This window comes from Orycteropus afer, unplaced genomic scaffold (genome assembly GCF_000298275.1).
Source record: "Orycteropus afer afer isolate SDZICR_OR568_19922 unplaced genomic scaffold, OryAfe1.0 scaffold00274, whole genome shotgun sequence".
Classification (NCBI taxonomy): Eukaryota; Metazoa; Chordata; class Mammalia; order Tubulidentata; family Orycteropodidae; genus Orycteropus; species Orycteropus afer.
In genome coordinates, this window is record NW_006921861.1 from 860,882 (window position 1) to 887,218 (window position 26,337).

General features: G+C 38.1%; 1 protein-coding gene across 1 annotated transcript in view; it reads left to right on the forward strand.

The window, feature by feature from the left end:
• UGGT1 (UDP-glucose glycoprotein glucosyltransferase 1) overlaps window positions 1–26,337 on the forward strand; it is a 407,666-nt gene that overhangs the window by 299,707 nt on the left and 81,622 nt on the right. Inside the window, exons 27-32 of the mRNA XM_042782263.1 lie at window positions 8,518–8,676; window positions 9,717–9,802; window positions 17,185–17,269; window positions 18,886–18,977; window positions 20,220–20,324; window positions 21,544–21,628. Of these exons, the coding sequence (XP_042638197.1) occupies window positions 8,518–8,676; window positions 9,717–9,802; window positions 17,185–17,269; window positions 18,886–18,977; window positions 20,220–20,324; window positions 21,544–21,628 (612 nt within the window). The remainder of the gene's footprint in view (window positions 1–8,517; window positions 8,677–9,716; window positions 9,803–17,184; window positions 17,270–18,885; window positions 18,978–20,219; window positions 20,325–21,543; window positions 21,629–26,337) is intronic.

Sequence of the window (26,337 nt, forward strand, 5' to 3'; positions counted from 1 at the left end):
TCCAACTTTATGACTCTGTGGGTCAGACAACACCCAGTTCATGATGGGCAGCTCAGGCCTCAAGGTGATTTGGTGGCCCATGGTTAGGCGTTCAGTCTCTACCAAAGCCCGGTAACAAGCCAAAAGCTGTTTCTCAAAAGGAGAGTAGTTATCTGCAGAGGATGGCAGGGCTTTGCTCCAAAACCCCAAGGGTCTGCATGGCGATTCGGCCGTAGGAACCTGCCAAAGGCTCCAAACAGCATCTCTATCTACTACAGACACTTCAAGCACCATTGGATCAGCCAGATCATGTGGTCCAAATACCACAGCAGCCTGCATGGCAGCCTGAACCTGTTGCAGAGATTTCTGTTGCTCTGGGCCCCACTCAAAACTACCAGCTTTGTGAGTCACTTGATAAATAGGCCGCAGCAACACACCCAAATGAGGGATATGTTACCTCCAAAATCCAAAGAGACCCACCAGACATTGTGCCTCCTTTTTCATTGTGGGGGAAGCCAGATACAATAACTTAACCTTCACTTTAGTAGGAATACCTCGATATGCCCCACACCTTGGACCCTTAGAAATTTCACTGAGGTAGAAGGTGCCTGAATTTTTGTTGGGTTAATTTCCCAACCTCTAGCATGCATATGTCTCACCAATTAGTCTAGAGTCATCGATACCTCTTCTTTACTAGGTCCAGTCAGCATAATGTCATCAATACAATGGACCAGTGTGATGTCTTGTGGAAGGGAAAGGTGATCAAGATCCCTACGGCCTAAATTATGACATAGTGCCAGGGAGTTGATATACCCCTGAGGAAGGACTTAGAAAGTATACTGTTGGCCTTGCCAGCTGAAGGCAAACTGCTTCTGATGGTCTTTTGAAATTGGTATTGAGAAAAAAGTATTGGCCAGATCAATAGCTGCATACCAAGTACCAGGAGATGTATTAATTTGCTCAAGCAATTAAACCACATCAGGAACAGCAGCTGCAATTGGAGTCACCACCTGATTAAGTTTACGATAACCTACTGTCATTCTCCAAGATGCATCTGTTGCATCAGTGTTGAATAGAAGTAGTGATAGAGGGCATTCTTGTCTGGTTTCTGTTCGCAAGGGGGATGGTTTCAGTCTCTCTCTGAGAATAATATTGGCTGTTATTTTTGCATATATGCCCTTTATTATGTTGAGGAATGTCCCATCTGTTCCTGTTTTGCTGAGAGTTTTTATCACGAGTGGGTGTTGGATTTTATCAGATGCCTTTTTGCATCAAGATCATGCAGTTCTTTTCCTTTGTTTTATTTATGTGATAGATGATTTTGATTGTTTTTCTAATGTTGAACCATCCTAGCATAACTGATATGACCCCCACTTGGCCACAATGAGTTATTTTTTTGATATGTTATTGAAGTCTATTGGATAGGATTTTGTTGAAGATTTTTGCATCTATATTCATGAGGAATTTGGGTGTATTGTTTTCCTTTTTAGTTATGTCCTTGCCTGGCTTTGGTATCAAGGTTATGCTTTTTCATAAAGTGAATTAGAGAGGATTCCATCCTTTTATGTGTTCTGAAATAGTTTGAGTAGAATTGGTGTCAATTCTTCTTTCAGTGTTTGGTAGAATTCTCCAGTGAAACCATCTGGGCCAGGGCTTTTTTTTCTCGGTATTTTTTTTTTATGATGTGGTCAGTTTCTTCTTTTGTTATGAATCTATTCAATTTTTCTACCTCAGTCTATGTTAGTTTAGGTAAGTAATGTGTTTCTAGAAATCTGTCCATTTCTTCTAGATTTTCATATTTGTTGGAGTACAGTTCTTCATTGTTGTTATGTGCCGTTTAGTCGGACCCGATACATAGCGACCCCTCCTTTGATTTCTGAGGCAGTATCACTACAGAAGTAGATTGCCCAACCTTCCTTCCGAGGAGTGGCTGGTGGGTTTGAACGACCAGCCTTCTGCTTAGCAGTCAAGTGCCTTAGGCACTATTCTACCAGAGCTCCCACAGTTCTTCATAGTATCCCAATATTATCTTTTCTTATTTCAGTTGGTTCCTTTGTAATGTCACCTATTTCATTTCTTATTCATGTTATTTTTTGTTCTCTTCCTCTTTTCTTTTGTTAAATTTGCCAGTGGTGTGTCAATTTTACTAATCTTTTCAAAAAACTAACTTCTAGTCTTGTTGATTGATTTCTTTTGTCTTTCTATTTTCTGTTTATTTCTGCTCGGATCATTACTATTTCCTTGCTTCTGGTGACTGTAGCCTTTTCTTGCTGCTCTTTTTGTAATTGTCAGAGGTCTTGTTTTAAGGTGTTGATTTTTGGCTCTTTCTTCATTTTTGATGTGTCCATTTATTGCTATAAATTGGCCTCTGATCACTGCTTTTGCTGTGTGCCAAAGATCTTGGTATGTTGTGCTTTCATTCTTGTTTGATTCAAGGAATCTTTTAATTTCATTTTTTTTATCTCTTCTGTTACCCAGTCATTCTTACGGAGGGTGATGTTCAGTTTGCATGTGTTTGCTCTTTTTCCATTCATCTTCCTGTTGTTGATTTCTAATTTGATAGCAGATTGATCTCAGAAGATGCTTTGCAGTATTTCAATGTTTTTAAATTTATTATGGCTTGCTTTACGGCCTGTCATGTGGTCTATCATGGAGAATGTTCCATGTCTGCTGGAAAAGAATATATATTGTGCTTTTGTTGAGCGAAGTGTTCTGTCGATGTTTATAAGGTCAAGTTGGAGTATTGTATTGTTTAGTTCTTCTGCATCTTTGTTGAGTTGCTTTCCAGTTATTCTATCTTTGGTTGAAAGTGTTGAGTTAAAGTCTCTTACTATGACTGTGGAGTCATCTATTTGTCTTTTCAATTCTGTTAAAGTTTGATTTATGTATTTTGGGGCTCTTTCATTGGGTCCATAGATAATTATTATGGTTATATCTTCTTGTTCTGTTGATCCTTTTATCATTATATAATGTCCTTCCTTGTCCCTTGTGGTGGTTTTTGTCTTAAAGTCTATTTGAACAGAAATGAATATTGCCACTCCTGCTCTTTTTTAGTTGCCATTTGCTTGATACATCTTTTTCTAACCTTGATTAGTTTATAATCTGTTTTCATTTGTGTCTTTGTCTCTAAGGTGTGTCTCTTGTAGACAGCATATTGATGGGTTATATTTTCTTATCCAGTCTACTACTCCCTGTCTCTTGAGTGGTGCATTTAATCCATTGACATTCACTGTAATTATCAAGTATGAATTGGTTGCTGTCATTTTTTTATTTGTTTTTTCATGATGTTCTTGGTTTCTTTTTTCCATATAATTTTCTGTACTGAGCTCATTTTTTTGATGAATCCTGTTATCATCTCCTTTGTTGCTATATTTTAGTATTTGCTAAATATTTGTGCTTGTCCTCTTTTTTATTGTGATGTGAAGGTTTAGCACTCTTTGAGTGTACCCTATGATTTATAATTTTCTCCCTGAGTTTAGAACTGTCCATTCTATGTTGCAACTCTCTTGACTTCCTCACCATTTAGAAGTTCTGTAACTACATAGTATTTACCCTCTTTTTCGTTTGTAATTATCTTCATTTGCCAACTGATGTCTCTGGTTCCCTGTTTACAATTCTGTAAGCTTATTTTGTTTTGGATACTTCCATAGCTGTGTTGATTTCTGGGTTATATCATCTTGTGTATTAATGGTCAGTTGTTGTTTGTTGTTACTGGTTCTCTGTTCAAAGGATTCCCTTTAGTATCTCTTGTAAGTTTGGTCTGGTTGTAACAAATTCCCTTAAGTTCTGTAACTACATAGTATTTACCCTCTTTTTCATTTGTAATTATCTTCATTTGCCAACTGATGTCTCTGGTTAGCTGTTTACAATTTTGTAAGCTTATTTTGTTTTGGATACTTCCATAGCTGTGTTGATTTCTGGGTTATATCATCTTGTGTATTAATGCTCAGTTGTTGTTTGCTGTTACTGGTTCTCTGTTCATAGGATTCCCTTTAGTATCTCTTGTAAGTTTGGTCTGGTTGTAACAAATTCCCTTAATGTCTGCTTATCTGGAAATCTTCAGATTTCACCATCATATTTGAGGGACAGTTTTGCTGGGTATTTAATTCTTAGTTGGAAATTTTTCTCTTTCATGGTTTTATATTCCATTGCCTTCTCGCCTGCATGGTTTCTGCTGAGAAATCAGAGTTTGGTCTTTATTGGTTGCCCTTTGGAGGTAACTTCATTTTTCCTGTGCTTTCAGTATTCTTTCTTTGTCTTTGTTTTTGATAACTTTGATGATGATATATCTTGGTGATTTTCTTTTGGGGTCTATCCTGTTTGGGGTTCGTTGGACTTCCTGAATGGATATCTTCTCATCTTTCATCATATCATGGTTGTGCAAATTGCTTCTGTAGAGACACCACCTCAAAAATGCAAGGAGGGGCCGCTATCAGTCGGATCTGACTCAATGGCAGTGAGTCATCATATCAGGGAAGTTCTCTTTCAACAAAATTGGACAATTTTCTCATTGGTTTTATTTTTCTTCTCCTATTCTGGAATTTCAGTTACATGTAGGTTATTCCTTTTCATGGTATCCCACATGAATGTTAGGCTTTCTTCTTTTTGTTTTGATCTTTTTTCTGACTGATCCCTTTTCAAAGAAGTATTCAGGTATTTGTCTTCAATTATTTTAATTCTGTCTTCCATTCATTCAATTCTACTCCTTTGTTCTTTTATTGTGTTACCTATTTCTGATAATTTTGTATTGATCTTCTGGATTTCTGTCTCTAGATTTTGTATCATTTCCAAATTTTCATTTATTTTGTCAATTTTTTCTTGTATTCCAAAATTGTTCTCGGGTTTTGCCTGTCTTCCTTAATTTTTTCAGTGTTTTCCTTGATCTGTCCCTCAATCCTTTGAAGATACCTAAATGTAATTCTTTTGAATTCTTTATGAAGGAGTTCTTACGCTACTTCTTTCTCAGGGTTGTGTTCTGGATCTGTATCCTGCTCCCTTATTTCTACCGGTTTATCTTGCTTCTTTTTGTGGTCTGTGATCATCTGTTGTCTCAGAGACATTGTAACATTGTTGTATTTATGTTTAATTGGTGATTGTATATTGGAGTCATTTGTCCAAGATTTTTTTTTTTTTATTTATTTATCTGCGTAAGCAGGATTCTGTGTTCCTCTGTTCGCCAGTTGGCAGCAATTATGTACTTACTACCTGTCATTTGGTGGTTGTGATAGAGAATGAGAGTGGCTGCGCAGATCTCTTAACTGTTTGTGAATAAGTGTGGTTCAGCATCTTCTTGGTGGTGATTTATTGTTGGCCAGTAGGTGGAGAAGTGACTTATTCCCGAAAGGTGTTTGGTTATTTCTAAGAAGTTTTCATAAGTTTGTCAACTCTGTTTTTTGCGACCTTGTCTTGTTTCTTTGTGTCTACTTTGTTTTCTCTGAGACATTGTGTTGTTGTTATATTTATTTAATGAGTGTATGTTAATGTGTTTCTCACAAGTTTTTAACTTTGTTTTTATATATCTAGGTGTGCTTGGCATGTGTGCTACTCTGATTACTAGTTTGGCAGCACTTATGTACTCACCACCTTTCTCCTAGCAGATGTGGTAGTGTATAAGAATGTGCCTTCAGGTCTCTGTTCACCATTCATGTATAGCACTAGAGGACAAGTGAGCTAGTGTTGGCCCCCATCTGTCACCAGTCCAGAGGTACAGAAGCAGGTGGTGGCACTCACCCAGTGAGTAGGGTGGCAGGTATGGCAGGTGTGGCTGTGTAGTGTGAAACATGCAGTTGCTGACTCCCTCCAGGTGGGGGAAATAAAAGCATCAAAGAAGAGGGAGCACGGAGAAAGGAAGCAGCAGCAAGCGCAAGTGTATGCCACCAACAATGCCCATGACAAGAGTGCGGCACCCGATCCATGGAGGTGTGTGCCAGTGCTTGCAAAATGGCAGGTAGGCACTGTGCACAGTTGGCAGAAGTGCGGTGCCCAGTCCATAGGGTATGGTGCCCAGAGCATAGGAATGTGACACCTGCTGTGCAGTGGAGCACATTGCTGACCACAGAGGCTGAGAGGGTACTTCCCCAAACATGAGGAGAGTGGTTGTTTATCTTGCAAATACACCTTGCTGACCTCAGAGATGGTTGGTGTGTCTTGCTTGTTCCATGATCGCATACCTCATGTAGAATGGAGGGGCCACAGGGGCTTGGGATAGATGGTGGGTCAGGTGAACTACAGCACAGGACAAGGATGGGTGAGGGAGTATGTCAACGACTGCCAGATGGAAGAGACTGGATGGTGTGGCTGGGGGTGGCCACGATTCTGGTCACTGGGAATATGTGTGAAGGAGTTAGTGGGGAGGTCACACCTCTGAGCACTGGTGCAGTCCTGGACAAGCAGAACTGATTATTTGGTTCCTGCCTCAATTGGAACATTGCTTGCAGCAATTCAAAATTACCATGCTGTGCTGGGCCAGCTGGCAGTATACCATTTGCTCATTGTTTTGGTTCAGTTTCCTCTTCCAGTCAGTATTTGATCTCCTTCTTCATCTGTTCTTTGCAAGCTCAGGATTCCAGGATTATCATCTGTATCTATTTTACTTGGTTTCACAGGACTTCGTTACAGAAGGTCTGAATAGCATTTCTGCCTAGTCCACCATGTTAACTCTTCCCAGGCCAAAATGAATTTGCATTTTTTTCTCATTGTTTCTCTGTTGCCATGTAACTTTATTTCTATAGAATTCTCTTTTCTGCTACTCTGAATACTAAAATTAATCTTTTATTTTTAGTCTTTACATCTATTCATTCTTTTAGAGTTTTATTTTATCTTATTTCCCATTTCCAATACCACCTTGTTAGATTAGAGTCTTACCCTCCCATCTGTACTTTTGGAATGACCTCCTTACCATTCCCTTTATTTCTTTCTCCTTTCTTTCTTATAACCAGTCTGTAAACCAGTGCCAGACAAATCAGTGTGAAATACTGTTTGTTTTTTTTTCACATGTCTCTCCATGCTGACAGACTTTGTGACTTCTCAGTGCCTTCAGAGCCATGAGCTGACTTATTTGGGATTCATGACTCCATGTTTCATCTTTAATTGACTTTCCTACCCTTATTGTCTACCATAACTTTGTACCTTAAACTAACTCATTAAACATGAAACATAACTTATACTTAACTTGTTCTTGTTCATGGAAATTATTCAAATCCTAGCTCTAGGATATCTAAGCTACTTACCACAGCCCAGCCTCAGTTTCTTCTTCTACTAAATATCTTCCTTGTAGTGTTGTAGTTTAGGTAAATGAAAAAGTTTGGAATGTAATACTCAAATGAAAGCTGCTACCATTATTTTTAGCATGGTACCTATTACACTATAATGCTTTTGAACTAAACTTGGAAAATGATACTGTTTTCCTTTGCTTGTATTGAACATTACTGCTGCATTTTTATGTTACTTCTTCTTATGTATAAATCTTGGAATGAAGAGAGGTCTTATATGACTTTGTCCTCAGTAAATTTATCTGTTGCTTAACTTATAGACAGAACCCAGCAATCCATCTTATTAAGCTTTACAGCATTCTTGAGAGTAAATTTAGAAGCAGGAATTACATAAATAACACATTCATTCAGGAATTATCAAATGATTTAGTTGTAATCAACCTTATTGAGGTATGTTGTTGTTGTTGTTATGTGCTGTAGAGTCAGACCCAACTGATAGCAGCCCCTCCTTGGGTTGCCGAGGCAGTATCACTATGGAAGCAGATTGCCCAACCTTCCTTCTGCGGAGTGGCTGGTGGATTTGAACCGCCAGCCTTCTGGTTAGCAGTCAAGTGCCTTAGGCACTATGCTACCAGAGCTCCTGTTATTGAGGTATAGTTTACATATAATAAAATGCAGCCATTTTAATTTGGTTAAGTCTTAACAGATTTATATAGCCACGTAACTACCATCAAAATCAAGATATAGAACATTTCCTTCATCCCCGTCAATTTTCTTGTACCAGCTGCCTGCTCTTAATCCTTGGCCTCTGATAATCAGTTGAACTGCTTTATGTTACTGTGGTGATTTTCTCTTCTGCAGTTATGTAAGTGAAATCGTACAGCGTGAACTACTTTGTATCTGCCTTCTTTGCTCAGCATAATGTTTTAAATCAGCTTTTTTTGAAGTATATTACACATGCAATAAAATCTACCAATTTTAAATGTATAATTCAATGAGTTTTTATAATTGTATACTGTTAGATAACCACCACAAGAATCAAGATATAAAGCATTTCCATCATCCCAAAAATTTCTCTTGTGCCCCTTTGCAGGTAATCTTCTACCCCTAACCTTTCCCCAGGCAGTAACTAATCTACTTTTTGTGTCATTGTAGTTTTTGCCTTTTCTAAAATTTCTTAGCAATGTGATCAAACAGTATGTAGGTCTTTGTGTCTTGGCCTTTTTTGCTTAGAATACATTTGCTATTCATCCATGTTGCTGTGTATCAATAGTTGTTTCTTTTTGTTACTGAGTAGTCTTTTAGTGATTCAATTTTTATTTTGCAGGTAGATAGCATAGTGACTGCTGAATATGAGCTGGAGTACCTATTACTAGAAGGTCATTGCTATGACATCACCACAGGCCAACCCCCAAGGGGACTGCAGTTTACCTTAGGAACTTCAGCCAACCCAGTGATTGTTGATACCATTGTTATGGCTAATCTGGTAAATAATCAGCAATTCATGTTAATATTATACTCATATTAATTTGGGTGGTGCACTCTGTGATAGTGTGATTGTGATTCAAAACCACAGAATGAGGTTAAAATTCATGATTGACTAAATTTGGTCACTAGGGAGCTCTGGTAGCATGGTGCCTAAGGCACTTGACTGCTTATCAGAAAGCTGGTGGTTCAGACCTACCAGCCACTCCTGGGAAGGAAGATGGGGCAATCTACTTCCGTAGTGATTGTTGTTGTTGTTGTTGTTATGTTGTTATGAGTCAAACCCAACTCATAGCGACCCCTCCTTGGGTTTCCGAGGCAGTATCACTACGGAAGTAGGATTGCCCAACCTTCCTTCTGAGGGGGTTTGAACCGCCAGCCGTCTGGTTAGCAGGCAAGTGTCTTAGCCACTGTGCTACCAGAGCTCCGTAGTGATACTGCCTCAGAAACACAAGGAGGGGTCACTATGGGTCGTCAGACTTGGTCAGACTCCACTCAACGGCATATAACAACAACAACAACATAACATAATTAACCAAACCAAAACCAACTCACTGCTGTGGAGTCAGATCTGACTCCTTGTGTAGATTGCCCATCCTTTCTTCCAAGGAGTGGCTGGTGGGTTTGAACCGCCAGCCTTCTGGTTAGCAGTCAAATCATTAGTTCAGTTAAATTTGTATAGTAGATTGGAGTTATGTGTGAGTCTAACAAAAACCATGCTGGCCAAACTGACCCTTGAATATGGGTTTGTCATGAAGTAAAATAGCCTTTTTCATTTACTTGGAGACAGGTGTCACTGAAGCACAGCTGTAGTGCAGACTTCTATGCTTGACTGGCTTGTATTTTGGTAGCATTTCTAATTAGTGGGTTTTTTTTTGTTTTGTTTTGTTTTGTTTTGTTTATTAAGAGTAGCACTAGTTTGCGAATTACTTTATTTAAAATATATATGACTGATCTTTCAGATAGTAAGTAGCTGTCCCTCACAAACAACATTTTGATGTTTCAAAAAGATAAAAACTTTAGCTTTTCGTTTTGTCCTAGGGCTACTTTCAATTAAAAGCCAACCCAGGAGCTTGGATTCTAAGACTCAGGAAGGGGCGCTCTGAAGACATTTATAGAATCTACAGGTAGGACTATGTGATGTAGGTACATTTTTTGGGAACGTTTTGAATTGTGAATCAGCTGTAATTGAATACTGTTCTGGCAATTAGCCACATAATAAGAATTTAATTTACAATTGGATGTTTGATAAAACAGTGTTTTCTAGGAAATTAAATCTGGAAGAATTGTCAACATTAATATATAGAAATACTAATTAGTACAGTCAGGTTTCACTCTGCGTTGATTCCTTTCTATGGCCAGTATCCCAGAATCACATCTACTATCACTGTGATAGAAACCATAACAGGTAAGAAATTGAGTCATTTGAAACAGAGCTTGTACCAGTTCTTCCTGGTTCAGTTATGGCTGACAAAATGGAACTAGAATTGACCCACATTTATAAAACATGGGTATACCAGAATAATAACCGGAATGGGAAAAATTACAGACCAGTGCCCTGATAGAAACTTAATTGCCCTTTTAGAAAACAAGGGCAGCTTGCACATTGCATAGCGACCAGATATCTTGAATACCAGAGTTGGAAACGGTGGTGCCTGGCTGAAAAGTGGCAACCAACCATGCTGCTTTGAATGTGTGTCATTCTTTACAGTCCTGGCAAAAATCCAGTCTCCTGCATCAGGTTCCTAAAACGGCTCTCTATACCTCTTTTGAGTTTCACATTCCACAGCCTTAGCCTGTTAATTTTCCCCATTCCACTTGGTGTTCTGGTACATCCACACTTTACTAAATGGAAGTCTATTATGGTTTCATTGTATTGGCCATGACTGAACTGGTTTCAATTAGTTCAAAGCCCTGATTTGACAAATGGATAAAAGAAATAAATAGTCAAACTTTTCAACCCAGATACTTTATTTCTAGACCATGAGTGATTTACAAATACACAGTACATACAAGCTTTAGACATAATTTTTTGGTATTATAACTACTCTGTTGTGGTCTGTAAACATTCTATTGTACTGATTAATTTGCTGCCATAGAGTTGATTCCAACTCATAGCCTACCCCCTTTGGGTTTCTGAGGCAGTACATCTTTATGGAAGTAGGTTCCCCAGTCTTCCTTCCACAGAGTGGCTGGTGGGTTTGAACCACCAACCTTCGGGTTAGCAGTCAAATGCCTTAGGCACTATGCCACCAGAGCTCCTTATCCTACTGATTACTATAAGTAAGCATTGATTAAGAAAAATTATACTGCTTTTTTAAAAAGTGTATGGAACTCTGGTGGTGCTGTGGTTAAAGCATTGGGGTGCTGACCAAAATGGTGATAGTTTGAATGTACCAGCCACTCCACAGGAGAAAGATGAGGCAATATGCTTCCATAAAGATTGACAGCTTTGGAAACTTTATGGGACACTTCTGCTCTCTTCTAAAGGGTTGCTGTGAGTTGGAATTGATTCAGTGGCAGTGGGTTTGGGTTTTTAAAAAGTGTAATCTAAATTCTGTTTATCTCAATGTAAATTAGTTTTAAGCTATGTGAAAAGACTTCGTATCAATTTATTGAGGGAAAGGTTTTTATTAGAGTTTATTTAAAAAATCCTCTGGTATCCTCATCTTAGCTCTATAGTATCTTACCTGACACAAAAGTGAAGCATTGTGGAGCTAGGTGTTTCTTATGAGGAAGTAGTAGAATTTTATATTATAATATCTTCATTTTAAATAGTAGTGTTGTTTCTCTTCCAGTGTTTTCCCCAAATAGGGTTTACAAAAGTTGAGTCTGTCATGAGAAGTTTATCTGTTGTTCTTCCAAATTGCTACTCCCTGCCTTTCCCTACTTTCCTAGCCACTCTTCTCCCTCCCTTAGGAGTGTGGTACCCTCTGCTGTTACTAGCTTTGCAGGGCTGCTTCTTCCTGAACTTCCCCATGTGATTAGTCCCCATGTCTGAAATATATCATGCTAGCATTTCTCCCTTGTCAAAATTTTATTGTTGCTTTAGAGTCCTGCTGTCTGGGGATGGCAGCTACCTAATCCAGTGAGTTCATATTGTTGTCTAGGCTTTCTGCAATGAACACCTTGAAATCTAGTGACTGAAAATTTTAGACATTATAGTTTGATTGATAGGGAAATAATTTTATTTTATGTTTTCTTCTCTGCCCTGTCTGCCTACAAGGGGACCATTATAGTATAGTTCTTCCTGCATAGTATAGGCATCAGATTGAATTCAGGGCCTAGATTTGACTGTTTGTGTGCCTCCAAAGAACAGGACAGAAGAGTTTCTTTACAAAAGGTGAAACAGAGCCAGATTTCGATGCTTGCCAATTAGAGAGTAAAAAGTGATGCATTTATAGGGGTGATTTAGAGTGACATACCCTCCTCTGGACTTCCTTTATTTGAGCTGAATTCTGTGTAAGGCTTTAGACTAATGAATGTAAATAGTTTACAGAGTACATTTGGCACTTGCCATCCCCTGGGAGCCTGCCTCTCCTTGTGATCCAATTTAAAGGTAGACTCATGGAGAAGTTTGAGCTGTGGCTAATGGGCCCATATCATGTGTAAGGATAGAGATTTTGACAAGTGCTGCTGTGCAACTTTGGAACTACAGGACTTTGGAATGTTGTTGATGGCAGATGGATCTTGGCTGAAAGAAAAAAATACCAGAAAGGTGTGTACTTTTCTGTTATTGACTGTGTGGATCATAGCAAATTATGGATGACGTTACGAAGAATGAGAATTCCAGAGCATTAATTGTGGTCATGACGAACCTGTGCATAGACCAAGAGTCTGTCTTTTAAGCAGAACAAAGGGATCCTGTGAAGTTTAAAATCAGGAAGAGTGTGCATCAGGGTTGTATCCTTTCACCATAGTCATTCATTTTGTCTGCTGAGCAAATAATTTGAAAGGCGGAACTATATGAAGAAGAACACATCATCAGGATTGGATGAAGACTCATTAACAGCTTGTGATATGCAGATGACACAACCTTGCATGCTGAAAGTGAAAATGACTTGAAGAACTTACTGATGAAGATCAAAGGCTACAAATTTCAGTATGGATTTCATAAAGAAAATCCTTACAAGTATACCAGTAAGCACCATCACAATAATGGAGAAAAGATTAAAGTTGCCAGGGATTTCATTTTACATGGATCCATAATCAGTACCCATGAAAGCAGCAGTCAAAAAATGAGATGTTGAGGAGTTCTGGTAAGGTGGTGGAATAGGCAGAAAGCCTACACAGACCCTCTTCAACAAAGAAAAGGGGAACCAATTAACAGAGATACAGAAGGTAATCCTGGAGCTCTGCGCTTTGAAGGGAAGGATAAAGAAGTGGAATAAAAGGCAACTAGTAGAAGAATTTGCATGAAAACCAGAAAAGGAGACATCTAGAGCTGTGGTCTGGCAGTGATCCTGACGGCACAGAGAGCTTGGATATTTCCAAGTGGTGGTAAAAAAACTCACTGCTGTCCAGTTGGATCTGACTCATAGCTACCCCTCTTTGGGTTTCCAAGGCTGTATCACTACGGAAGTATATTGCCCAACCTTCCCTCCGAGGAGTGGCTGGTGGGTTTGAACCACCAACCTTCTGGTTAGCAGTCAAATGCCTTAGGCACTATACCACCAGAGCTCCTGAATGGTGTTAGGACCTAAGCATTAACCTGAAAATAAACCTTGCTAGCCAGGGATTGCACAGAGGACTGCTCTGGTGGCTGGTGAATAAAAGGGGAAGCAGCGAAGAAGGTGGGCGAAGCTGTGGACTTTTGCCTGTCAGAGGGCACAGCCATTTTGAATGTTCACAAGCAGTTTGACCATTTTGAATATTTAAAGCAACAGTGTTCTCCCAGATGCCAGGGACTTAAGAGTAGGCTACACTTGCTGGGACTGCAAGGACATTCCAGACCCCAATGACTGGAAAGGTGCAATATTCCCTATATTACTCTTACATCCCAAAGCCTCTTGGTGAATGGAGGTATAGCTATCCCTCACTCTCACCCACGTTCTGGGCTGGCAGGGTTTCCATCTCAGTCTGTGTGCTTGGATGGAGCCTGGATGCTTTGCCCAGCCCTGCCAGATTTTTTTTTTTTTTTTTTTAGTTTGTTTTTGTCTGTTTTAAAATTATTATTATAATATTTTTGTCCTTTTTGTTATTATTCTTTATTCTTCCCTTCCCAGGTCCTAGATTTCAGCTTTTTCTCTGCTCCCTGTTCCTGGTTCCAATTTTTTTCTTTCTTGTGGTTAACCCCATTCCTTGTTTTTCTTTTTGCATTTTCTCCTGTATTTTTTCTTCATTATTCTCCTACTCTACTTTTTTCTCTTATTGCCCTCTACACAGATATTGCAGGGTTTTTTTTTTTTTCTTTTTGTTTATTGTTTCTGTTTGATTACACGGTGTGATTTTTGTCCACTTGCTTTTACTTGTTTATGGTTATTCAATTGTTATTTTTGCCCAACCTTCTGTCTGAGTGGAAACAGCAACAGCTCCCATACGACACACAAGTAAACCCACACCTCCTGCAACTTTACTTATTGAGAGCCACTACTTTGTTCTGCACCAAATGGACAATGATAAACGACCACCAAGAAGAGCCTGACTCACCCTTAGCTGCTCTTCACAAGCAGTTAACAGAGATCTAAATACAACAATGTCACAATGTCCCCAAAACAATAGACCATCACAGTCCACACAAAGAAGCAAGATAAAGTGGTAGAAACAAGGGAGCAGGATACAGACCCAGAACACATCCCTGAGGAAGAAGCAGCATTGGAACTCTTTGATAAGGAATTCAAAAGAATTACAGGAGCTATGGTAGCATAGTGGCTAATGCACTGGACTGCTAACCAGAAGGCTGGAGGTTCAAACCCACCAGCCACTCCTCAGAAGGAAGGTTGGACAATCTACTTCTGTAGTGATACTGCCTCAGAAACCCAAGGAGGGGTTGCTATGAGTCGGGTCCGACTCGATGACACATAACAACAACATATTTAGGTACCTTCAAAGGATTGAGAGACTGATCAAGGAAAACACTGACAAAATTAAAGAAAGCACAGACAAAACCCTAGAACAATTTTGGAAGAAAATACAAGAAGAAAATGACAAGATAAATGAGAAATTAGAAATGATCAAAATCTACAGATAGAAATACAGATTAATACTGAGTTTTCAGAAATAGATAACACGTTGAAAGGACAAAGGAGTAGAATTGAATCAATGGAAAACAGAATTAAAAAGATTGAAGACAAATACCTAAATACTTCTTTGGAGAGCGATCAGTCAGAAAAAAGATCAAAACAAAATGAAGAAAGCCTAAGGTTCATCATGTGGAATACCATCAAAGGAATAACCTATGTGTCTTTGGAATTCCCAAACAGGAAGAGAAAAATAAAACCACTGGGAAAATTATCCAAGATTTTTTAGAGGAGAACTTCCCCAATATGATAAAAGATGAGAATATTTCCATTCAGGAAGTCCAACAAACTCCAAACAGGAGAGACCCTAAAAGACTATCACCAAGATATATCATCATCAAATTAATCAAAACCAATGAGAAAGAAAAAATCCTGAAAGCAGCAAGGGAAAAATGAAAAGTTACTTACAAAGGACAGCCAATAAGTATAAGCTCTGATTTCTCAGTAGAAACCATGCAAGTGAGAAGTCAATGGGATAGTAAAACCCTGAAGGTGAAAAATTTCCAACCAAGAATTATATACCTGGTAAAATTGTCCCACAAATATGATGGTGAAATTAGGAGATTTCCAGATAAGCAGAAATTAAGAGAATTTGTTAAATCCATACCACCTCTACAAGAGATACTAAAGGATGTCCTTTGAACAGAGAACCAATAATAGCAAACAACAACCGAGCATTAATAACACAAGATGCCATGACCCGGAAACCACAGCTATGGACATATCCAAAGTAAAATAAGTTTACAAGATTGTAAACAGGGAACCAGAGACATCAACTGGCAAAAGAGGACAACTACAAACTAAAAAGTGGGAAAATACTGTGTAGTTACAGAGCTTCTAAATGGTGAGGAAGTCAAGAGAGTTGCAAGATAGAATGGACGGTTCTAAACTTGGGGAGAAAATTATAAATCACAGGGTACCCACAATGAAAAATGGTAAACCTTCACTTAGAAAAATAGAACCTCACAAGAAAAAAGAGGACAAGCACAAATATTTAGCAAATAGTAAAATAATAGCAACAAAAAAGATGATAACATGATTCATAAAAAAAAGCCCAGTATAGAAAACTATATGGAAAACAGAAACCAGGAACACCATGAAAAAAACACATAACAAAATGACAACCAATTCATACTTGCTGATAATTACACTGAATTTTAATGGATTAAACACGCCACTCAAGAGATGAGACTTGCAGACTGGATAAGAAAACATAACCCATCAATATGCTGTCTACAAGAGACACACTTTAGAGACAAAGACAAAAATAGACTAAAAATCAAAGGTTGGAAAAAGATCTGTCAAGCAAATGGCAACCATAAAAGAGCAGGAGTGACAATATTAATTTCTGGTCAAATAGACTTTAAGACGAATACCACCATATGAGACAAGGAAGAACATTATATAATGATTAAAGGATCAATTGAACAAGAAGATGTAACCATAATAAATATCAATGTACCTAATGAAAGAGTCCCAAAATACATAAATCAGATTTTAAAAGAGTTGAAAAGGCAAATAGATGACTCCACAGTTATAGTGGGAGACTTTAAGAAATCAGATGTCATACTTCACTGGGAAAATCTGATGCAAAAGACCTTTTTTAAGTATTAAGAAGCAAAGATATCTCTTTGAAGACTAAGGTGCACCTAACTCAATCATGGTAGTATTTTCAGTTGCCTCATATGTTTGTGAAAACTGGACAGTGTATAAGGAAGATTGTAGAAGAGTTTGATGCCTTTGAATTGTGGTGCTGGTGAAGAATACTGAAAACACCATTGACTGCCAGAAGAACAAACAAATCTGTCCTGGAAGAAGTACAGGCAGAATTCTTCTTAGAAGCGAGAATGGCCAGACTTCATGTCACCTACTTTGGTCATGTTCTCAGAGGGACCATTTCTTAGAGAAGGATATCATTGTTGGTAAAGTAGAGGGTCAAGAAAAAAAGGGACCCTCGGCAAGATGGATTGGCACATGATGGACTCAGGCATAGCGAGGATTGTGAGAATGGCGCAGGATTGGGCAGTGTTTTGTTGTTGTATGTAGGATCACTATGAATTATAGCCAACTTGATGGCACCTAACAACAACAACAACTGTGCAGTTTGAAGGGGCTTCCCTGGTTGAGAGAAAATAATATGTTCTGAAAATCTCTGAATGATAAAGATGGTAAATGAATATGGAGGATTGTTCTCAGACCATTAGCTGCATTTTGAGAGTGCATTTTATAGCATCTACATTACTTTCTCTTACTTTTTTTTTCTCTCTAAGCCATGATGGTACAGATTCTCCTCCTGATGCTGATGAAGTTGTTGTTGTCCTCAACAACTTCAAGAGCAAAATTATTAAAGTGAAGGTGAGTTTGGCATGCTAAGGGCACCACTGTTTAATAATTTATGAAAAGTAGCTATATTCTGGTATTTGGTAGCTGTTATGTGAAAATATGTATCTTGAAATGACCCCAAGCTTTCAATTTTGCTTTGGAATTTTACTATAGCATTTATAGGAATGCTGCTTTAATATGAAATATCTTTTGTAAATATAAGGTGCTCCAGTGGCACAGTGCCTGAGGCATTTGACTGCAAACCAGAAGTTTGACAGTTCAAACCCATCAGCCACTCTGCGGAAGGATGATGGGGGCTATCTACTTCCATAAAGATTTACAGCTTTGGAAACCCAGTGGGGGTCACTGTGTGTCAGAATTGACTCAATGGCAGTTAATTTGGTTTTTTATTTTTATTTTGTAAATATGAGTTTGACACTTTCTTAAACTGAGATATTTTAACTTTTGGGTAATCTCAGTAAGCAGTAAAACTCCCATTTATCTAAAATGTTCTTGTAGGTCCTGTGTCATTTATATAGCCATAATTCACATAATTATTGATTTTATTCTCAAAAATTGTACAAATGTTAATGAAAATTTTAACAATAATTACAAAATCGTAGTCACAATAATTACAAAATTATCGACCTATTTCATCTCTTCTCACTCCTACTCTATAAAATTTTGAAGTAATTAAAGCCTTAAATTTAAGTGGAAAGGTATTATGGAATAAACTGTCATTATACATTGTAAGGGGAGTTCTGGTAGCATAGTGCCTAAGGCTGCTAACCAGAAGGCTGGCGGTTCAAACCCACCAGCCACTCCTTGGAAGGAAGATGGGGCAATCCACTTTCATAGTGATACTGCCTCGGAAACCCAAGGAGGGGTCGCTGTGAGTCAGGTCTGACTCGACGGCATATAACAAAAAAACAACAATACACTATAAGTAGCTCTAGTGGTATCGTGGTTAAGGCATTTGGCTGCTTAGCAAAGAGTCGGTAGTTCAAACCCACCAGCCTCTCTGTGAAGAAAGATGAGACAATCTGCCTCCATAAAGATTTAGAGCTTTGGAAACCCGATGGGGTTTGCTATGAGTCAGAGTCGACTCAAACGGAGTGACTGGTTTTTTGTTTATTTATACCCTGTAAAATCTAAAACAGACCTCACATGTGCTTGAATAGAAGAATGGTCATTTGCCATAGGGAATATTCAACCCATCTTTTTACTAGTAAGCCTGAAAAAAAGAGGTGACATGATGACTGCCTGCCAGTTGAGCCAATGAAGGCTGCATTCTTTCCCTAGAACAACTGTTAGCATGGTGAATTATATTTCTGTTTACACTCAGACCATATTACCTACACTGTTGTAGTTTACTCACACCATATTACTACCAAATAGTCTTTGCCTATGTTGCAAACTGGAATTAGTTTTTGTTTAATTAAAAGAGGTTGCTGTATCCTCACTTAAGGTTCTAGTGCCAGTTGTATGATGAAGTTGAACTAGAAACTGGGCTGGGTTGTACCTGCTCATGGAAGAATTAATTGGTAATTGCTTTATTCACCATTGCTGACAGTATTCACAGAGCACATCCAGTGAAAATCAATTTTATGCCTATTAGACATACTAAGATTCATCACATATTATTGCAGGTTCAGAAGAAGGCAGACAAGGTGAATGAAGACTTGCTGAGTGATGGAACTAAAAATGAGAATGAATCTGGATTTTGGGATTCCTTCAAATGGTAAATGGACATTATGAAAAGTAGTGTTTTTAAGGCAAAAGTGAGACTGTATCTTTTAAGTACAGTGATCTTTTCCTGGCCTTTCAGATTCTTTGTGCAGTCAAATCTTGCATTTTATATTTAGAGGAACATTTTCCACTTGACTGTCTCTCCTCATGGTGAAGTTACATCTCTTCCATAGTTTTTGACATTAGTTAGTGTTCTGGTTACCTAGTGCCGCTCTGACAAGAATATACCACAAATGGGATGGTTTGAACAAACAGGAGTTTATTCTCTTACTGTTTGGAGGCTTTAAGTCCGAGTTCAAAGTGCCAGGCTCTAGGGGATGGGTGAAAGTCCCTCAACCTTGGGCTTCATTCAGATCTGCCTCCTGCTTCTGGCTCACTAAAGCTAGAGGCTTTTCTTCACTCAGACAGCTGCTGGCTGCTGACAAGCCCAAGGTTGACCAGTAATAAGGCACAGTCCTGATGTTACCAAACCACACGGTAGGCCATTAATTCGAATCCATTGAAAGTTCCAAGCCTGGCAGAGCATGGCAGGCTGCTGAACAACGACACAGCTACATGCAGGGTTCAAGTATCCCATAAGCTAGAGACCATTTCCAAAGCTGTTTCTTACATATGGGAAGCAGACCATATACCCAGCTGCTCTAATAGATTCCACCATTAAGTTAATTACCAGTCTCACCGTGGGGAATAACTACATTCAGCTGCCCAGCCAGTCAACTAGGCCCAGCCAAATTGACACACAAATTTAACCACCACAGTTAGGTTGTACCAGCTCTTTGGAATACTGATTGGTAATTACTCAGTTTATTTCCATCGTACAAACTGCATTCTACAGGATGGGCTGTGGTAAATCTCTATTCCTAAAGCAAAGCAGTGCTATAATATCTTGTTCTCCTGTAGGGTGGTTTTCTGTTGACCTTTTACTCTCTCTCAGCGTGTGAGTGGCAATTCAGCATTTCTTTGCCTCTGCTTTTAAAGGGCTGCATGTCTGTACCAGGAGCTCTGGTAGCATAGTGACTAAGGCACTTGACACCTAACCAGAAGGCTGGCAGTTCAAACCTAACCAGCCACTCCTCGGAAGGAAGGTTGGGCAATCTACTTCCGTAGTGATACTGCCTTAGAAACCCAAGGAGGGGTCGCTATGATTCGGGTCCGACTCGACGGCACATAACAACAACAACAATGTCTGTACCAGTATTTCAAGTGTTCTTGTTTTCACCTTTTATTATTACAGGGGCTTTTCTGGAGGACATAAGACAGAGGAAGTGAAACAAGATAAAGATGACATAATTAATATTTTCTCCGTTGCATCTGGTCATTTGTATGAAAGATTTCTTCGGTTAGTCTTATTGATTATTTCTGTATATGTGAATGAATTTGTCACAGCCTTATTTAGAAATTCTGTGGGATTCTACCCTTCATAATTCCATATTTTAAATCACTCTGAGGAATGTGACTAGATTGCCATGTGTAATCATATTGGTTTTAACAGTCTTTGTGGATAGTACAAGACTATAAACACATTAGAAATCATGGTGTTTGCTTGGCCATGTAGCATTATTTAAAATAAAAATCAGGAGATTGGCATAGAAAATAAAAATGAAACCAGGCCATGAAACCCTTCACTGCCTTCCAGAGATTCATGGAGTTTAAGAGCTAACCTCTGTTTTATACATAATGAAACTGTGGCCCAATGAGTGAGAAATTTGCTGGGGGTCAGATGCGAGAGCTAGGATAGGCCATAGGCCCTGGCTAGTTGGCACAATAATAGCATTCAGGAGTTATTTTACCATCAGTGATCAGAACGACTCAGTGAAAGTCACTTTCCTAACTGCCAGAGTGCTTTTAACTTGTAACCTTTCCCTACAAATATGTTACAGAAAATAATCAAAATGATACTGCACTCATTTTGAACCCTTCTTTTTCTAGTAGATAATACCTGCTCTAAAATAATAATCATCAAGTATTGGTAGCAGCTGAATTTAATTTAATTCCTTGACTCAAATTTTGTTTTTGTTTCTAATTATGAAATCCTGAGCCTGTAACTGTTTTCCATTCCCTGACCCCATTTTTCATTTGTCCCACAACTAGTGTATTAGTGCATGAAGCATAGCATAAAATGAATTTGCCTCTATTAGGTGTTTTTAAGCAGCTTTTGTGTCATTGTGCTTAAAGCATTGAACTGCTAACCAAAAGGTTGGTGGTAATTGCTCCATAGGAGAAAGATGAGACTGCTTCTGTAAAGATTTACAGCCTTGGAAGCCTTATGAGGCAGTTCTGTTCTGTCCTACAGGGTTCCTACAGGTCAGAATTGACTTGATGGTGGTGGGTTTGGGTTAGGCATGTTTTTATGGGTTGGAAACACATCTTCCCACTCCAAGTGATAACTTTATAAATACAAATAAGTGCAATTTTCCATTACTATGGTTCTCTCTCTATTTGAGCCATTAGTTAGCACTGCTGGGAAGAACATTTAGCAATCTCTTGATTGACTCTTCTTGGTATTGTTGAGGTTAAAAAGCATTGGAAGATTATCATAATTTGTCTTTATTTGACAGTATAATGATGTTATCGGTACTGAAGAACACCAAGACCCCTGTGAAATTCTGGTTTTTAAAGAATTATTTGTCCCCTACATTTAAGGTATGTTCCTCAGGGAAAAGGAAAGCATTTTTGTTAAGGAGATCCTGCCAATATAACATATTTTTACTAGTTTTATTTTCCTTTTATGAGGATATTCTAATTGAATTGCATGTTTCTGTGGTGATGATTGTTCCAGACTGGTTGATTTTAGAGGAGCAGTTATTATATACAATCAAATACAAATTTATGATCTATTTGAAGCTTGGATGACATACAGATCACCTTACCTTTGCTTGTTAGAAGCAGTGTTAAATTAACATTCCCTCCCTCTGAAGCTAGCAGTCTTAGTTTAATTTGGAAAGCCCAGTTGTAGTTTCCACCAGTGAGAACGATTGGTTTTTTATCATGAACAGCTACCAAATGATGTGTATAAATAATGCTTCATATGTGTAAAACAAAAGGTATTTGGAAGTTTTCCTGCTTTCTTTATGTCAGTCACTGTTTATCAACTATACTGGTTAATTTACCTCTTTTTTTTTTTTTTCTTGGAACATTTTAATGTGGCTTAGCTGAAATTTTAATGAGCAAATTAGTTTTCCATTTAACAATTTATACACATTTTGTTTTGTGATATCATTTGTAAACCCCTCAGTGTAACAGTACTCTTCCCACTTCTTCCCTGGGGTTTCTGTTTCTATTTGTCCTTCTTTCCTGACTTCTGGACTTTGTTTTTGGCCAAATGCTGCCTTCTCCTCAGACACCTATGCCGCCCCCATCTCACTTCTTTAGGATATATACCTGGTAATGGGATTGCTGGATCAAGTGATATTTCTAATTCCAACTTTTTAAGGAATTGCCGTACTGCTTTCTACAGTGTTTCTATCACCAGCACTATTTCTTATAAAGGCTGTCTTTAATAGATTTCTGCCATTTTTCTAAGATCCCCTGTCCATAGGTGGATAGATTTACTTCTGGGTTCTCAGTTCTGTTCCATATGACTATGTTTCTGTTGTTGCAGCAGTACCAGGCTATTTTAACTACCATAGCTGTAGAGTAGGTTTTGAGTTCTGGAAGTGTGAGGCCTCTACTTTGTTGTTATTTAGAAGGAGCTCTGGTGGTATAATGGTTAAGGCATTTGGCTGCTGATCAGAAGATTGGTAATTTGAGCCCATCAGCTGCTCTGCAGAAGAAAGATGAGACAGTCTTCTTCCATAAAGATTTATAGCCTTGGAAACCCAGTGGGGGTTGCTATGAGTCGAATTCAACTTGATGGTAGTGAATTTGGTTTTTGTGGGTTGCTTATTTAGGGTCTCTTTGCTTTCCATATAAAGATGGCAGTTAGTTTTTCCATCTCTAAAGACTGTTGAAGAAATCTGGATCAGGAGTACATTGCATCTATAGATTCCTTTCGCAGTGTTAAGTCCTTCTGTCTTTGACTATGATATTTTCTTGCATGTATATAGGTCTCTTTTGGTTTCTTACAGTAGTGTTTTGTAGTTTTGTTTGTATAAATCTTTTTTTTTTAATCCCTGGTTAGGTTTATTCCTAAATATTTTATCTTCTTGGACGCTATTATAAAAAATAGTTCTCCTGACTTCCTTTTCAGAGTTCTCATTGAAATAATAATAATTATTATTATTATTTAGATGAAAGTCTGATTTTTGGCACATTGATCCTGTACTCTGTCATTTGACTGAATCCTTTTATTAGTTCTTGCTGCCTTTTTTTTGTAGAATCTCTGGGACTTTCTATGTGTAGGATCATATCATCTGCAAATAGGGATAGTTTTACTTCTTTACCAATTTGGTTGCTTTTTATTTTTCTTGTGTCTTCTTGCTCCAGCTAGGACTTGCATTGGATTGTATGAAATACCTTTTGTGCATTGAATGATGTGATGATATATTGTTTTTTCCTTTGTTTTATTTATGTGGTGGAGTACATTGATTTTCTAATGTTGAACCATTTTTGTATACCTGGTATGAATCCTACTCTAGGCTGCTGTTGCTACTCTTTTTCTGATTGTTGGAGATGTTGGGTTAAGATGTTGATTTTGATTTTTTATGTGTAACATTCTCATGACATAGTGGTTATCAAAGCATTTGGTTGCTAATGAAAAGGTCAGTTGTTTGAACAACACGAGCAGCTCTGCAGAAGAAAGATGAAGCAGTCTGCTTCCATAAATATTTATAGCCTTGGAAATCCTAGAGAGCAGTTCTACTCTGCTCTGTAGGGTCACTATGAGTCAGAATCAACTCAGTGACAATGGGATTTTTTTGTTTTGTTTTAATGTGTGTGCATTTATTGCTAAAAATTGACCTTGCACTGCTGTGTCTCAAACATTTTGAGCTCTAGTGGCATAGTACCTAAGGCATTTGACTGCTAACCAGAAGGGTGGCAGTTCAAACCTACCAGCCACTCCTCAGAAGGAAGACTGGGCAATCTACTTCCATAGAGATACTGCCTCAGAAACCTAAGGAGGGGTGGCTATGATTGGATCTGACTTGATGACAGTGATTTTTTTTTTTTCCAGTTGGGTGCTTTCATTATTGTTTGAACCATGATTTTTTTTTTCCTTTTTTTTTTTTTAAATAGCATGTTGGATTCTATGAAATTTTGTTGGTAATTTTTGCATTGTATGCTCATTAGGAACATTGTCTACAATTTTCTTTTTTAGTAGGGTCTTTGCCTGGATTTGGTATCAGGGTTATGCTTGCTTCATAGGATGAATTTGTTGTTGTTGTTGTGTGCCGTGGAGTCGGACGCGACTCATAGCAATCCCTCCTTGGGTTTCTGAGGCGGTATCACTACAGAAGCAGATTGCCCAACCTTCTTTCTGAGGAGTGCCTGGGGGGTTTGAATCGCTAGCCTTCTGGTTAGCAGTCAGGTGCCTTAGGCACTATGCTACCAGAGCTCCCAGAATGAATTTGGGAGTAATCTATTCTTTTCTATGTTCTGGAATAGTTTTAATAGAATTGGTGTCAGCTTTTTTCTCAGTGATCAGTAGAATTTGCCAGTGAATCTGTCCAGGGCAGGACTTTTTTCTTTAGTTCTTCTTTTGTCATGCGCCTATTCAAATGTTCTGCCTTAGTCTGTGTTACTTTGGGTAGGTAGTGTGTTTCTAGAAATTGTTCCATTTCTTCTAGGTTTTCAAAGTACAGTTCTTCATAGTAGTCTTGTTATCCTTTTTATTTCATTTGGTTCTCCTGTAACATCGCTATTTCATTTCTTATTCATGTTACGTGCATCTTCTCCTTTTCCTTTTTTAAATTGGCCAGTGGTTTGTTGATTTTATTAATGCTTTCGAAGAATTGACTTCTAGTCTTGTTAATTCTTCCTATTGTTTTCCCATTTTTTAATTTCTGCTCCAGTCTTTACGATTTCCTTTCTTCAGTAACTCTAGGCTACTTTTGCTGCTTTTTTCTAGTTGTTGGAAATGTTGGATTAAGGTATTGTTTTGGGTTCTTCTTTTTTATATGTGCATTTATTGCTGTAAATTGACTTCTGAGCACTACTGTGTCCCAAAAAGTTTGCTATGTTGTCCTTTCATTCTTGTTTGATTCTAGAAATTTTCTTTATTCTATTTCCCAGTAGTTTTTAAGCAAGGTGTATTTGAATTTTTTTCTCTTGCTCTTGCTGTTGCTGATTTTCAGTTTTATAATGTTGTTATCCAGGAATTTGCTTTGTACTATTTCAGTGTTTTTGAATTGTTGACGCTTATTTTATGGCATAACGTATTATGTATTCTAAAGAATAATCCATGTGCACTGGAAAATAATGTGTGCTCTGGTAGCATAGTGCCTAAGGCACTTAACTGCTAATCAGAAGGCTGGTGGTTCAAACCCACCAGCCACTCCTCGGAAGGAAGGTGAGGCAGTCTACATCCATAGTGATACTGCCTCGGAAACCCAAGGAGGGGTCACTATGAGTCAGGTCCAATGTGACGGCACATAACAACAGCAACAGCAACAGCAACATGCTGTTGTTATGCACAGTGTTCTATAAACATCTATGAGGTCAGGTTGGTTGATTGTATTGTTTAGATCTTTCTTTTGTATCTTTGTTAAGTTTCTTTCTCATTGTTCTGTCCTTCATCAAAAGTGCTGTACTAAAGTCTCCAAATTTTGTTGTGGAGTTGTCTATTTCTTTTCTCAATTCTCCTTAAGTTTGATTTCTGTATCTTGGGGCCCTTTCATTGGGTGCATAGGTATTTATTATGGTGATTTTCTGTTCTTGGATTGACCCTTTAGTCATTATATAATGTCTTTCCTTGTTTCTTATGCTTGTTTTGGCCTTAAAGTCTATTTTATCAGAATTAATACTGCCATTCCTGCTCTTTTTCAATTGCCACTTACCTGATATATATTTTTCCAAACTTTGACTTTTAGCTCATTTTTATCTTTGTGTCTGAGGTGTGTCTTTTGTATCCATTATATTGATGGATAATGTGTTTTTTTATCCATCTGCCACTCTGCTTCTGGAGTGATGCATTTCATCCATTCATGTTCAGTGTAGTTATTGATAGGTATGAATTTAATGCTGTTATTTTGTTTTGTTTTGTTTGGTAGTGCTGATGATTTCTGTTTTATATACTTTGCTGTGTTGAGTTCATTTTGTTTATGGATTTCCTTCTTGGTTTTGATTTTGTTTTTATTGAATGTTTATGATTTTCTTCCTTTCAATTTTGGTGAGAACATTTTCAAATTTTCTTTATGGTTACCCTGATATTTATTTTTATCTTCAGCTCTGGTAGCATAGTGCCTAAGGCATTT